This window comes from Tachypleus tridentatus, chromosome 8 (genome assembly GCF_004210375.1).
Source record: "Tachypleus tridentatus isolate NWPU-2018 chromosome 8, ASM421037v1, whole genome shotgun sequence".
Lineage (NCBI taxonomy): Eukaryota > Metazoa > Arthropoda > Merostomata > Xiphosura > Limulidae > Tachypleus > Tachypleus tridentatus.
The window spans coordinates 80,291,340-80,305,480 of record NC_134832.1 but is presented as its reverse complement, the minus strand read 5'-3'; the positions used below and the strand labels follow the sequence as shown (position 1 = coordinate 80,305,480).

Here is a 14,141-nt window from a genome sequence, read left to right as displayed (position 1 = left end):
CTCTCCATTTAACTGTGTATTTTTGTTATGGTTGACTATTACTCATAACACGTTAAGCAGAAATGTATGGAAGCTTTTTTTGTCCATTACCATAACAATACTTTGCCCATGACAAACCAGGTGTGGGGCACTTTAGTGGTGCATGAGATATTTGGCATATATATTTGTGTGTGCAAAGGTTATATCTAGTATTTGTAAATGTATGGGTGGGATGATGTGTAACATCTATAAACATACAGGTGGAGATGATAAAGGGTTAAAATACTTTTGAAAATCTGTGTAAAATAACTTATCATTAAATATTATTATTGTATAAAGATGAGCTAGGGATTAAGATAAAACTTTTCTGATATTTTAGATCTTCAGTTTAAATTCAATATCTATAATAATCTGAAAATATGTTACTTTTCAATATATGTTAAGAATTTTTTTCATATATGGTAACTGTTTGAAGTAGGTGGCTGGTTACACACTGGAAGAACTGTTTCGTATGTCACGGAGTTCATTGCAGTCACAACGTGTAATAGGCATACAGACATTGGCTCAAATTCTTACTAAGGTAAGGACAAGGGTGTGGAATATTTGAAAAACTTGTTGATTGGACAAAATGTTTGAAAAGAATCTGCTTATTATTTTTAAGAATCCAAATAATTCTTAACTCACAAAACAAAAAAGTAGAATACAAGATTTTTTTTATGTGTCTATTCCATTTAAATTTGTGTGTGTGTGTGTGTATATATATATATATATGAAGAGATTAGATGCAGAATGCTGTATATCAAATTCTGAAGTGATAACTAACCTTTCTACACTAAAATATTAGCTCTCTTTCATGTCTGCCTCTGAGATTTGCCTGCCTCTAGCCTTGAGCTAAGTCCCACCTAAATTCATGTGCTTAACATAAACTGTGCTGGTGTATAATGATATCATCATGCAATAATAGCCCTTGACCAGTATAAGGATGACACAACCTCCATACACAGTAACTTCCCCTGTGCTCTTGCACTCATGATAAGTTCATTCCTTTCTTTAGCATTACATTGAACAGGCATGTTCAAAATTCTTCTCTAAGTTAAGTTTGATGAGATTTGCATTTGGTTACGAAACTTTCCATTAAAAACTTGCATAATTTTCCATTGACCTTGGTTTCAAAAGCATTGATTAATGTCCTGAATTCTCATATGATGATGATTACTTTTACTTAGTCCTGTGTTATTGATGATGTAATCTACACAAGACATTTCTCTTCTGTGGTTTCTGGAGGCTTTTTGACTGTTAAGGACAATGCAGTCTTTGTCCAGACTGTTGTAGGTTAGAACATCCTAAGTAATCCCCCTGTTCCTGTCCCTTCATTGACTTTTTATCCTCAGTTGTGAATTGCTTGTTGGACTGCAAATTTAACCTGATTTGCTTTAGGTTGTGCCCTGTGATTCAAAAAATGATGTTAACCTTCCAATCTCTTTCTGGATTTTATTTTGAAGTATTTCCTTTCCTTATCTTTCTCCTGTATCCTTTAATATATCAGGTTTTTCACTCCATTAACTCAGTTCTTGGGGATTACATTATCTTAGACAGCTCTCCACTCAAACCCAAGTGCTTTGTCCCCATTGTATTCATAGCTCATTTGTCCTGACTTGCAGACATTCTCTCCTTTCCTTTATAGATTCTGTGTCTTTGGTATCTATTCAGCCTGCTTGAGGATTGGGCTCCTTGCCTTTCCATTTCACTTTTATGTTTACCTCTTTTTCTCCTCATCCTCCTACATTCCCTCTCATCCATCTACCTTTTATCTGGCACAGTTTCCTGCATATATTTGGGTCTCATGGATCATTCCTGTCAATTGTGTAAATTATAGGAGAAAATTTCAATTGGAGGGGGATGGGGGGGGAGGTAGGCCTTTCTGATTATTGGTAAGTCCTGAGCTTGTTTTGGTTTTACCTTTTGATCTATTTTTCAGTCGTTTACTAAATTGTACATGCTAATGAGTTTGTTTTCCTGATAAATTTTAGATTCAATTCTGAATCATTTCTAATCTTGGTGCATTATGGAGTAAACATTGCGATTTCTGAGCATTGATAGTAAATGCTGAAATGGATTGAGTTTTGAAAAGAATTGATGAAAAGAAATTGAAAAAATTGTAGAGAGCATTGCAGATTGACATAGATGGATAAATATGTCAAAATTGGGCAAAAGAATTTTAAGAGTGAGACAGTGACATGTGCTCAAAGAATGTTTTTCACAAAATCCATACTCCTGGCATAACAGTTTACTATTTTATTTAAAATGCAGTCATTAAATACTGTATGTATGATATTGGTGCATTAAAGTTCAGTTGAATGCCACTAAAACTTTACAGGCCACTGCTTCTGTCCACCACATAAATCAATTTACAGAGCTAATGACAAAAGATCTCCCTATGGTAGGTGAAGAAGCTACTGTACATCTGATATGATGCAGCAAATCCAAACAGTTCTAGTGCTACCAGCTGTTCAGTGGAGTGGTTATATACTTTTCCTGTCCTTTAGTTAATTTACCAGTACTTGGTCATTTATGTTGAAGATTATGTGACAAATTTCTTTATCATTTTCTGACCAGGTCTCTCCAGAAAATGATGAAATGCATTTTTTTAGTGTGAAAATCTTTCATCATCGAGGAGGTGAAGCCCCTTTGAAACTCTGTTTAAATTTAAATTAGAAGTAAAACTTCTATCAGGGCATTGCCCGTGGACCACAATAGAAGCCTGCTAACTAACATACCCCTAGGCTTCCAGTGATATTTCTCATCCCTGGATAAACTATTGCTTCTAAAACTAACTAAATATAATATTCATGCTTTCCGAACCAGCTAAATCTTAACACGTATTTAACTGAAATAATCATGTATATGTTGCACATCTCCTGCAGGACTTTGACTTTCATTGGTTGCCATACTTCATTTTCATTCACCATCTTTGAAATAGGTAAGTGTGTTTCCTTTTCAAAGATGGTGAATGAAAAATGAAGTATGGCAGCCAATGAAAGTCTGGATCAAGCCAGGATAACGAAAGTACTCAGCCTAACTGCCCTGGCTCTGCCAGTGGGTATTTCATAAGACCACTTGAGATATCTTCATGGAAACAAATTTACTCAGTTGTTTGATTCAGACAGTACAAATTCTATGGACTCTTATGAGAAAAGCCAGAACCAGGTAAATGATTACCAACTTCTCTGGCTTGTACTTGACTGCTTTTAAAAAAATTAAAGTTTTGCAGTCACACATTGCACTGTGTTCAATAAAAGACCTTTTCTACTGGTACTTTGATAGGGATCCAAGTACTTCTTGTGTTCTTCTTTATTCAAATCTTTCCCTATGTGAGAACACACCCTAAAACACTGTTTGATCACATCCTAACCACACAACATATACTGACATGTTAATCACTTGTGTGTAGGTACTTATTTGTTTATTAGTGTATTTTACCCATCTCAGCAACACTTCATTCTTTTTCACCCTTCTTTCCATCTTTGGCAAAAGATATACTGTGATCAAAATGACCTGCAATCTCTCATAGGTGTGCCCTTGTATATCTCCTGCTGTTGGGTGTCACAATTCTTGGGGTTTCCCTTCAGATGTGATTTCTGAAATGAGCTCTTCTAGGTTTAATTTTTGCGTTAGTCTTTCCACTAATACGTTGTGTGATTTTAGCATTTCTGTGCAAAGAAGTGAGTTATAGTCTCAGAAGTTAGCATTTTCCTAACCTGAAAATGTACTTCTGATAGATACTAACCTCCTATCCATCCTCCCATTTCTGGTGCACCTTTTCTCTTTTTTTTCTTTTTTTTTCCTTCCTTGTCTAAGAATGAAGTTGTCATGAGTGTAAGAGCATAAAAGGAGTTACTATGCATGGAAGTTGTGTTGCTATCTTATAGAAGGAGGACTGTTATCACATGATGACTTGATCATGCAGCAGTGTAGTTAAGATTAAACATGTGAATTTAGGTTGGAGTTAGCTCAAGGGTAATGACATGCAAATTTCAGAGGCAGATGAGCAAGAAGAAAAGTGTTTTTTTTTTGTGGTGAAATATCTATCAGAAATACTTTTGCAAATTTGGAAAGTGTTAATTTTTGCCTTTTTGAAAGAAATTTGTATTTGTTTGTCCTTCAATTTTTCTAATATAATGCTATAAAAATCAAAAGTTGGCTTTATTAAATCAGATCACTGCAAATTATTTTTAATTTTATGATTTATTTAAAATTTTGTGAAGTCCAGTTTATTTTTAGACAATTCTTTATATCCCATAGGTCTTTTAAAATGAAAAGTTGGCTTTTATTAAATAAAATTATTAAAAGATATTATAAAAACCTAAATATTCTAAGTTTGATTTGTTTAAAATTTTATAAAGTCTGGTTTATTTTTGGATAACATCTTTCATATCCATAGACCTTTTTAAATGCTTTGTTGGCCATAGCATATACCACATTTTGCATTCAGGCTCTTAATATATATATTTGTTTTTTTTAACAGTTTGATATGGTCTTTAATAATGGTACTTTTCAAAAGTCCAAATTGTCTTTCTCTTACCCATACAGACTTTCTTTTGCTCCTTCTCTTGCAAAATAAATAGTATTATCTGGCATGTTATGAAAGCAGTCATTTTTAAACTTCTATGTTTTTGGAGTACTGTTTCATGTACAGGGAGTTCTAAGAAATTGGTTTGTCAGGGTATAAACTGTTCAAACAGTACTGAGATGACCTCTAAGATTCAGTTGAATGGTAGGAGAATAAAGTACAAACAACTGTAATCCATTGCAGAATACATTTGTATAAAATGCAAAAAAGAACATTTCAGGAAGATCTAAACCAAGATAAATGAAAGATGAGGGTATTTTATAAAATATGTTAACTGTTTTCTTTAAGAATAAATCATATTAACTGTGTTTACTTTGGTTTCATTAGTACTGGCAAGGTCTTCTTGATGGTTGCTTTAAGGAGAAGTTTCTTTCTCAACTTCTTGAGGCTGGTATTGTACCTTTGTTGAGATGGGCTCTAGATGACAGTACTGACTCTGTTATTGCTGCTGCTGTACATGCTATACAGAGTTTGATAGTTGCTGGACCAGATGAGGTTAGTTTGTTATTAACATTGTATGTTAAAAGTAGTTGTAGGTCCTTATGATGTCTTTGTAAGTTTTCTTCTGTCATCTTTCTTTCTTTTTTTTCTTTAAAACTGCTAATTCAAAAACCAGCTATCCTGTATATCTTATGAATATTTTCTTTACACTGTGAAAGCTCAAGACAGTCTTTTTAGGGTTTTGAGAACTAAAGTTGAGGTTTTATGATTAGGTTGTAATTAGATAATAAGTATTTTATTTTTATTTAATGTGATGCATTTTAATGTTATAAATTTATGTAGATCAAACGTGTAGGCATTTTGAAATTTTCTCGATAAAAGCGTGGAATGTCTTCCAATGTAATTATTTTGGTATCTCATAGATGTGTTTAGATCAGACTTTTTCCTGGTTTCAAGGTTGTGAGGCTCCTTCCATTAGGCCTCCTTCACAATTGGCAAGTGAAAAATTGGAGAAGGATAGTGATATGTCAGAACTAACAGATTCTCAGATTATTAGCATGGATGTTATCAAGGTTGGTATCTCAAACATATAAAACTTGGAAAAGGGATTTCTTTTAAGATATGAAGGAACTCTTAGAACCAGGAATTAAGTGAATTCTATGTTGTAATTGGTTTTATTTAATAGTTATAACACCAATAGTAGTGTCTTTCAAATTATAGTTGTTGACTTGTTACTCTTGCAAGTCCTGTTAATGAGTGGTACTCGTAGCCTGGTAGTAGTGGTGATTTTTGAGAATTTTCTATAAGTCACTTACATGTAGTAATTTTTTTTCTTAGAAATGTTGATATATAAACGTGTATGATATTACAAAAAATATGCATGGGTGTTTTTGTTTTCAACCTGTGAAATGTTTGATCATTTATTTTCAAGACTGGTTATTAAATTTCAAATTGAATAACATAGGAAAACACTTTCAGTTGTATAACTTCATATTTTATATATTATAAAATACTTTGAGTTAGATAGTAGCCTTAAGTATGTACTTATAGATTTTATTTATTTTGTTGAACTTAAAAGTAGAACGAGCTAATTATAATGAATATTTTGGCTTGCAGGGTTTTCTGCGTACAGACATACTGCCACGCCTTCGTTACATTCTTGAAGTATGCCACCCTGTTGCTGCTGTTGTAGGCCACATTTTTGATATTCTTATTAGAATAACAAGACATTCACTGGAAAGTGCTACACAGGTAACAAGTGTAAAAGTGTTTATTCTATATTTTATGCCTTATATTCTGCAAATATTATGAAAATGTTTATTTTATTTTGGCAAGTTTAGAAGAAATAAAACTTTTTTCTTTAGTTGCTTTAATATATGGCAGCTCACACATAAATATTGCAAAGTTATAAATTTATTATATCTAAAGAGGATGAAGATTTCTAATTCCCAAAATCTTTATAAAAATAGGAGTTTACTTTTAATAATGTGGGTTTTACAAGGGGTCCTGTTTCTGTGTTGTAAAAAAGTGTTCTGTATTTGTTGCTACCTTTCCACAAGCATGATTTTCAGTATTCTTACATATAGTGATGCTGGTAATTAAATTTCTAGTGTTGCATTGCATACAAGAATCTCTTAAACTAGTTTTACTGTTATAAATCACAGGTAAACTGGGAACAGTGTTTTTAAATATTCTCTTAAATTTGATTCATTCTTCAAAGTTATTTACATGTTTGGCAATCTGTTTGTTTTAATTTAACCTATGGTATTATACTAGAACCACCAATAGCTATGTGTGATTTTTAACATAGAAAATACTGTCAGAGTATGCATGCACTTTCCAGCTGTGTATAAGACAGTTTTACTTTTAAGGAAAAATAAAATGTACTATGGTTCAAAATTAATCTGATGATTTTGTTAAAATATGATCAGACATTTCCAGGCATTCAGTAATTCATGATAGCTAAAACATTGATACCCGTTATGCTAAATTAAGTTTAGAAACAAGAATATATGCAATAACTTCACATGCAATTCTCTTGAACACTGAGGAAAGTAAATTGTAAAATCAAAATAAGCAAGAACACACAATACTTACAAGATTGCATACTTGAGATAATTTCATTAGTGAATTTTGACCTTAATGTATCATCATCTGTTTATTTTTGGTGATAATTATTATTGAGTTTGTTCAATATATCTAACAATTACTTTTTAAATGTCACTTTACCAAGGTTTTTTTTTCTGTTCAGGGTCTGTATTAGTATGATTTTATTCTTCTAATGAACTGAAGTGAGAAGCATTTATTATTCAGGGATGTAGTTGTTGAATTTCTTATACCTTATCTGTAAAATAGTTGTATATAACACAATCAATTTCATTACATAAATAAATTAACATAATGTTATTCAATTGATTTTTTATATTCTTTACTTATTTTAGATATGAGTTTACCAGTTACTGTAGAGGTGATGCTAGTATAGTGAGTTGTCAGAATGAAATACTAACTGAATTGGGTATTATTTAATTAAAAATATTTTGAAGTGTCGTGTATATAGAGAATTGCTGAAATGTTTTAGGCCAATACTTATTATTCTGTAAAGGTAAATGTTCATATGCAGCCCCTCTTCTAGTACTAAGTTTGTTTTTCTTTTTTGTCCTTTATGACCTTAATTCCAACTAGTATGGATTAAACCAATATTTTTGTTAAGCCAAGAATTTTTCACCTGGGTGGCTGGCCCAATCAGCAACCACATTGGATGAGCACGTTCTGTGATCGGGGTGTCCAGCACCCTAATCGTCAATCCTATGTAATCAGTACTACATCTAAAATCATCCATGGATACATATGTATATACCTTAAACCATGAAAGTTTACACAGCTAAATTATGTGTATATTTTCTTTCTAATATTCAATATTGTAGCATACACAGAAATGAATACATTTGTTAGCTTCATTGAGCTTAGAGCTCCTAAATTTAGTTAATGGGAAAGATTATATAATTGAATTAAATGTCCCTGCTTTATTCTTCAAGTTAAGTAAGCACAAGTTCTTGTAATTTTTTCTGATTTATAACAATTAAAACCAGAAATAGTGAAGTTGAGATAACTGTTTCAGTTCTTTTTGTATAAAAACATTTTCATCAGTCAAATGGTCAAAGCCACTTGTTCTTTTACAGAGTCTGTGTCCATCTTCAGAAATAAAACTTTTAACAATTTGGTAATAACAGAAAGCACAGTTGTCAAAAAATACTATTATGATTAGTTTGACTACCTTTATAAAAAAATTTATTTCTTAAATTTTTACATTGAATTAATTGCACTGACTTTTAGATTGAACCTCAAGTCTGTTTGTCTCTCTCTCCAAGTATACACACACACTCTAACATTTATGTTTCTATATTTAAAATGATTTGATTTATGACAAGGGTTATTTCTTTTCTCTCAAAGCAATTTCCATGAAGCATGAGTATAAATTAGAATATAAAATAAGAACCTCATATCCTTTCATATGTTTCTTGAGATACAGCTTATGTACTAAATCACACACACAGTGGCCTTGCTTATCACTTTCCATTTTGGGAAATAGTCCCTTGTATATGCTTACTGTAATATATGACATGTGAATAACCAACTGAAAGCTCAGAATATCCAACTAGTAGCTTTCTCAGCCAATTTAAAGTGATAGGAAGCCAGCTCATTCTTCTGAACCAAGATTTCTAGCAAGTAGGTTGTGTCTTGTATGTGCTTGAAATTATAAATTTTAAGATGAAAAAAAGCTTAGTTACTAAGCTTGATAAATTGTAGTGGAATTCTATGGTATCATTAATGTTGTTTATAATTTTTTGTTATTTCAATTGTATATATACTGCCCAAAACATATTTTGTTTCATATATCTATGGCAAAAAAAGAAATGAATACAAAGTTTGTTGCAAATAGAAAATGTAATTGTTTACTCTACTTATTACTATTCTATGTTTTAAGAAGAATAAGTTTAATAATTTATTTGTAAATAGTAATATTCTATATACATACACAGTCACATTTAAATTATTATACATTATTTTAGAAAATACTAGTCCATTAGAACATGGCGAAGAAGGGTCACTTTTACATTGTTGGATATGGTAATGTGAGTGTATGTGTGTTGTGTCAGTGCAAGTTCTATAACATTAGCCAGACATGACTGGAAGGTTAATATAATAAGAATGATAAACTTTCATATAAATCTATAATGTTATGAGACTTAAGCTATTTAGACTAATCATTTGTGTTTTTGTGTTGTAATCTGTAGTCATTCTAGAATGAGAACAGCATAATTTTTATTTTCTAAATTTTTATGGTGGTTTCAAAGTCAGTGAAATTGACAGACCCCATATAGTTAAGGTACAGAAAATAACTGACAAAATACACAGTTTTCCTTAAAACAAACATGTGTTTTAAAATGTGTTTAGAAGGGTTTAGAGATTACTCAAATAATATATGAGATTTTCAGAATGAAGAATAGTTTTTAATCATAACAAGAAAATTGCTTCACATTCACACTAGTAACAAAATAGACTATTTTCATAAACAGTAATTTAGTTATAATACTTCATTAAAAATCTTATTTTTTGTGTACAACAGACTTCAGTCTCTACTAAAGTCTACCAAATTTTGTGAAGGTGCACTTACTGCATCAAAAGTTATAAATATTTAACTCAATGGTTTTCATTGAACTCGAGTACTGAGAAGTTCATGCTTAAATTTCATTCTCGACTGTTAGTTTAATTGTGGTGCAACAAGCACTTTGTACATCATAAATGATGCATTAAACAATCAAACTGCTTTCTGGAACACGTTCTCATTCTGCGGTAAGCTACAGCTACTATGCTGTAGGTAGGAATTTTATATTAACTGCAGAACTTTATGCTTATCGTGTATGAATTAGCTTTATCATTTATCCATGGAAAAATCTTTAAGTAAGTCTGGTGCTGCAAAGGAGAATGTGTTGAATCAAAAGCAAGAAATCAAACGAAAGTACTAAAACGAATACATCGAATACGGTTTTATTGCTTTGGAATCAGAACATTCTCAATTACCATTCTGCCTACTCTGCAATGCAGCTTTATCTAACGAGGCACTTGTTCCTAGCAAACTAAAGAGACACTTGGAAACAAAACATTCAGCTGTGAAGGATAAACCAAAAGAATACTTTGAGAATCTCACGGCTCAACAACATGAACAATCAAGAAAGCTTGTGAACTATATAAAGCTGCCCAAAAAAGGATTGATTGCAAGTTATAAGGTTGCTCAATTGTTGGCAAAATGTAAGAAAGCACATACGGAGGCCGAGTCAGTCATTGCACCAGCATTAGTAATCATCATTGAAACTATGCTTGGAAAGGATGCTGCCAAAAAGGGTAAGCAAGTTCCACTGTCCAATGACACTATTTTGCTCAGAATTGTAGACTTGATTTCAGATTTGAAGAATCAAGTTTGTGAACACTTTGAAGTGCCTGAAAATGAATTGTCTCTGCTCTGGTCTCTTTTTTAATCTTCAAATTACATTGGAATAACTGTGTCCGCATTTGCACCGATGGCTGTCCTTCAATGCAAGGAAAAAAGAAGGGATTCATCACTCTAGTGTGCCAACAAAATCCAAACATTAGGATTGTTCACTGCATGATTCAGAGAGAGGCGCTCACATCGAAATCTTTGCCGAAAAATTTGCAGTTTGTTATGAATCAAGTTATTCAAGTGGTGAATTTTATCAAGGCTTCGCCACTTCAATCTAGACTTTTTTTTCTTCTCTGTGAGGTGATGGATTCAGACTACAAAAAGCTACTGTATCACACTGAAGTTCGATGGCTTTTGAAAGGAAAGGTGTTAAAGCGTCTTGTCCAACTAAAAACTGAAGTAATTTTTTTTTGGAGGTTGAGGAAGCAGGTTTTGAATTTTCTTTTCAATATGAGATCTGGTGGCTGAAGGTTCAATTTCTCTCCGACTTGTTTGACAAATTAAATTCTCTGAACTTAAGTCTCCAAGGACCATCTGAAAATATCATTACTGCAGCATCCAAACTTAAGGCCTTGATGAAAAGGTGGCTGTGTAAGAATAAGATCTCGAAAGGAGTCCTTGATTGTTTTCCTTCTGTTAACGAATGTCCATCAAAGAAGAAAATTGGCCCTCAAATTTTGAACACATTAAACGACCTACAGTCCACACTAAAACATTACTTCCCATCACTTGCTGTCAACAAATATAACTGTGTGATCTATCCATTTGGAATTAACGAGACAACAAATCTTACAACTGAGGAGGTAGAACAGCTCATTGATTTATGAAACGACAAATTTTATCAGTCATTGTTTTCTGAAAAGAGCTTGGATGAGTTTTGGATCTCCATTAAAAATTCATATCCTGCAATCAGTTCAAAAGCAGTTGAAGTTCTGCTTTCATTTGCACCTTTGTGGTTTTGCAAAATTGGATTTTCAGCATTGACTGAAATTAAAGCCAAAGAGAGAGGCTTCTTACAGTTAATGATGAAATGCGAGCTTGTTTGCCCATGTTAGAGCCTTGCTTCAATTTGATTTGCTCTCAGAAGCAGGCACAAGTGTCACATTGAAAACATATGTAAAATTAAAAAGTTTTGATTTTTCTGCTATGCTACAAAATTGTTAAAAAGCCTTAGAATGACACTCACGGCCAAAGCAAGCAATAGTATTGTCAATGTGCATATGACATTAATATCTCTTGCTTTGGCCGTGATGTTTGTTCTAAGGCATTTTAAGTTAACTCTTCTGTGTTACGTATATCTAAACGTGATGCACAATGGCATTATTATTGCTTGCTTTGGCCATGATTTTCATTCTAAGGCTTTTAACACTTGCCATATAACGTGTACCTAAAAAAATTGTTAAGGCTTTCCAGGTGTGCCTCGAAAATTTTCAGATTGTCGTAGTGTGCCGAAAGTCAGAAAAAGTTGAGAACCACTGGTCAAGCAGTCTGGCATTGGGCTTATAATCTAAACATTTATTTTCAATATCCATGGTGGGTAGAGTACAGATAGCTCATAGAGTAGCTTTCTCCTTTACAACAAACCAGTAAATTATGACACAAAACAACAAAATGTTTTAACAGTGAAAGAATGATGTCAGTTCCAGATCTGCATATTTATGATGTCATATCACCACCCTAAAATGGAGAAAAATAAAGTTCTCTGTTATGGGAAATAGAGGAAAAATGGGAAAATTGTGACCCCTGTTACAAATCTACATGCATACAGGATAAAATTTAGCAAAGTTAGGGGTTGCAAATCATTGTAATGAAAACGTTTTTCCAGTATCATTTAAGCAAGAGTTCCATCATAGTGTGATATTGTTAGGGACTGTTTTACGAGAGTTATGAACAAACAACCAATTTAGTGCATAACTAGTTTAAGAAAATGTATAAAAGGAGATGGTCTTTGTTATGTATCCTTCAATAATTTAAGAGTGAGAAATGATTAAAAATAATAATACAAATAACTGAGTGGTTAATGCATGTATATTTTTGTAAAGATCTAAGCATTCCTTTGTATTATGTTCTTTAATGAATAATCATTTTGAATTTTATTGTTTCACCTGTATAATTAAAAGTCATATAACTAAATTTAAAATGGTTAATATGTAACTTACAGTTATTCATTGAGTAGTATGAAATGTACATCTTTTTATTATAGATATGATATATAAGTTAAACCTGGAACTCTCTGACAACAGTTTAATACTTTTAAAACTAATTAAAGAAGATACATATATATGTATAACAAACTTATTTTTTATTCTGTGTGGTTAAGGATGGTAGGTGAATTGTAACTTTTCATGTGATGCAAATCAACCTATCCTTTATTAAATCAGTGCAGAATTTTGCATCATTTTCTTATTCTAAGTGTTTGTTATTAAATAAGTTGTATGGATTGAAGACATGATTGAGATATTTTCAGAGAGCTGCTCAGAAACATATTTTTACATACTGGAACTTTTGACAATATTGACAAGTACATAAATAATTTGGTATTGTAACTCATTTCTAACTAGACAGCCTTGTTACAGTACAAGTATATATTTTTTTTAAGCATGATTTTTTTTTTGTTTTGAGTTAGAATTACTTCTAGGTTGAATAGAAGTTAATTTTTAACTTTGATTTGTATAAAGATCTTGTATTGCAACAGGTAATGAATTGTCCTCGACTCATCCAGGCCACTATTAATGAATTCCTTCCTGTTCACTGGGGAACAGTAGGTAAGTATAAGGGCTTAAAACTATTTGTTATTAATATTAATAATGAAAGTAATAATTATTGTCATATGATTGGAGTTTTAGTTTATGATGGAATCAGTATTTAAATGTCTATATATATATTTAGACACACACATACATTCACAAACTGAAGTACCCTCGCTTTGTCAGGATTATGAACATAAACAAATGTAAGGGCAAAGCTATGATAAATAACATAATAATCCTAAATTTCACACAATTTTTTACAATATAGCATATTATTACAGTATTCATTATCACCTCATCTAAACTTTTCTATAAGCTTCATGAACTCACTATGTATATACTTGAAACGTATTATACTCTGTGATGGTGAGGGTAACATTGTATGAAGAGATAGTGGAAAAAGTAGTGATGGCAAAGGTAGTATTTATTACCCACTTTCAACATCCAGCTTTTTATGTCCTTCATCTCTGTTTCATATTGTTAATTAATTGATGTTCATTAACTGCAAAATTGTCTTATGGGATGAACGTGTAAGGTCACAGGTTAAAATAGGAAATGGGTATAACTCAAGAAATGGCTGTTCATATCAGCATTATGGTGTCTGTTGTAGTCTAAATTTCACCTGAGTTTATGTATTATCACAGTAGTGGTGGCAATTTTTCACATTTGATTCCTACATTGAGAGTAATAATGCACACTCTTACATAACATTTATGTGCCCTTTCCCCTCACACTATGCATATGTTATTGTACAGAAAATTTAATAAAGTTAATTTTGTTTGTGGAAGAACATGGTACCATCCATCAGTGTAGTTAACATTAATGTATGTCAAAGATGATA

At 32.0% G+C, this 14,141-nt stretch overlaps 1 protein-coding gene across 3 annotated transcripts in view; it reads left to right on the top strand.

Moving 5' to 3' along the window:
* Positions 1-335: 335 nt before the first annotated feature.
* The window catches only part of LOC143222779 (RNA polymerase II-associated protein 1-like), a 35,636-nt gene continuing 21,830 nt past the window's right edge, over positions 336-14,141 (top strand). For 2 of the 3 annotated variants that reach the window (XM_076449741.1, XM_076449740.1), the window contains exons 1-5: positions 336-559; positions 4,937-5,104; positions 5,473-5,622; positions 6,167-6,301; positions 13,246-13,315. In XM_076449741.1, coding sequence (XP_076305856.1) covers positions 491-559; positions 4,937-5,104; positions 5,473-5,622; positions 6,167-6,301; positions 13,246-13,315 — 592 coding nt within the window. In that variant the 5' untranslated portion in view covers positions 336-490. The remainder of the gene's footprint in view (positions 560-4,936; positions 5,105-5,472; positions 5,623-6,166; positions 6,302-13,245; positions 13,316-14,141) is intronic. The other variant, XM_076449742.1, reaches the window with a different exon arrangement.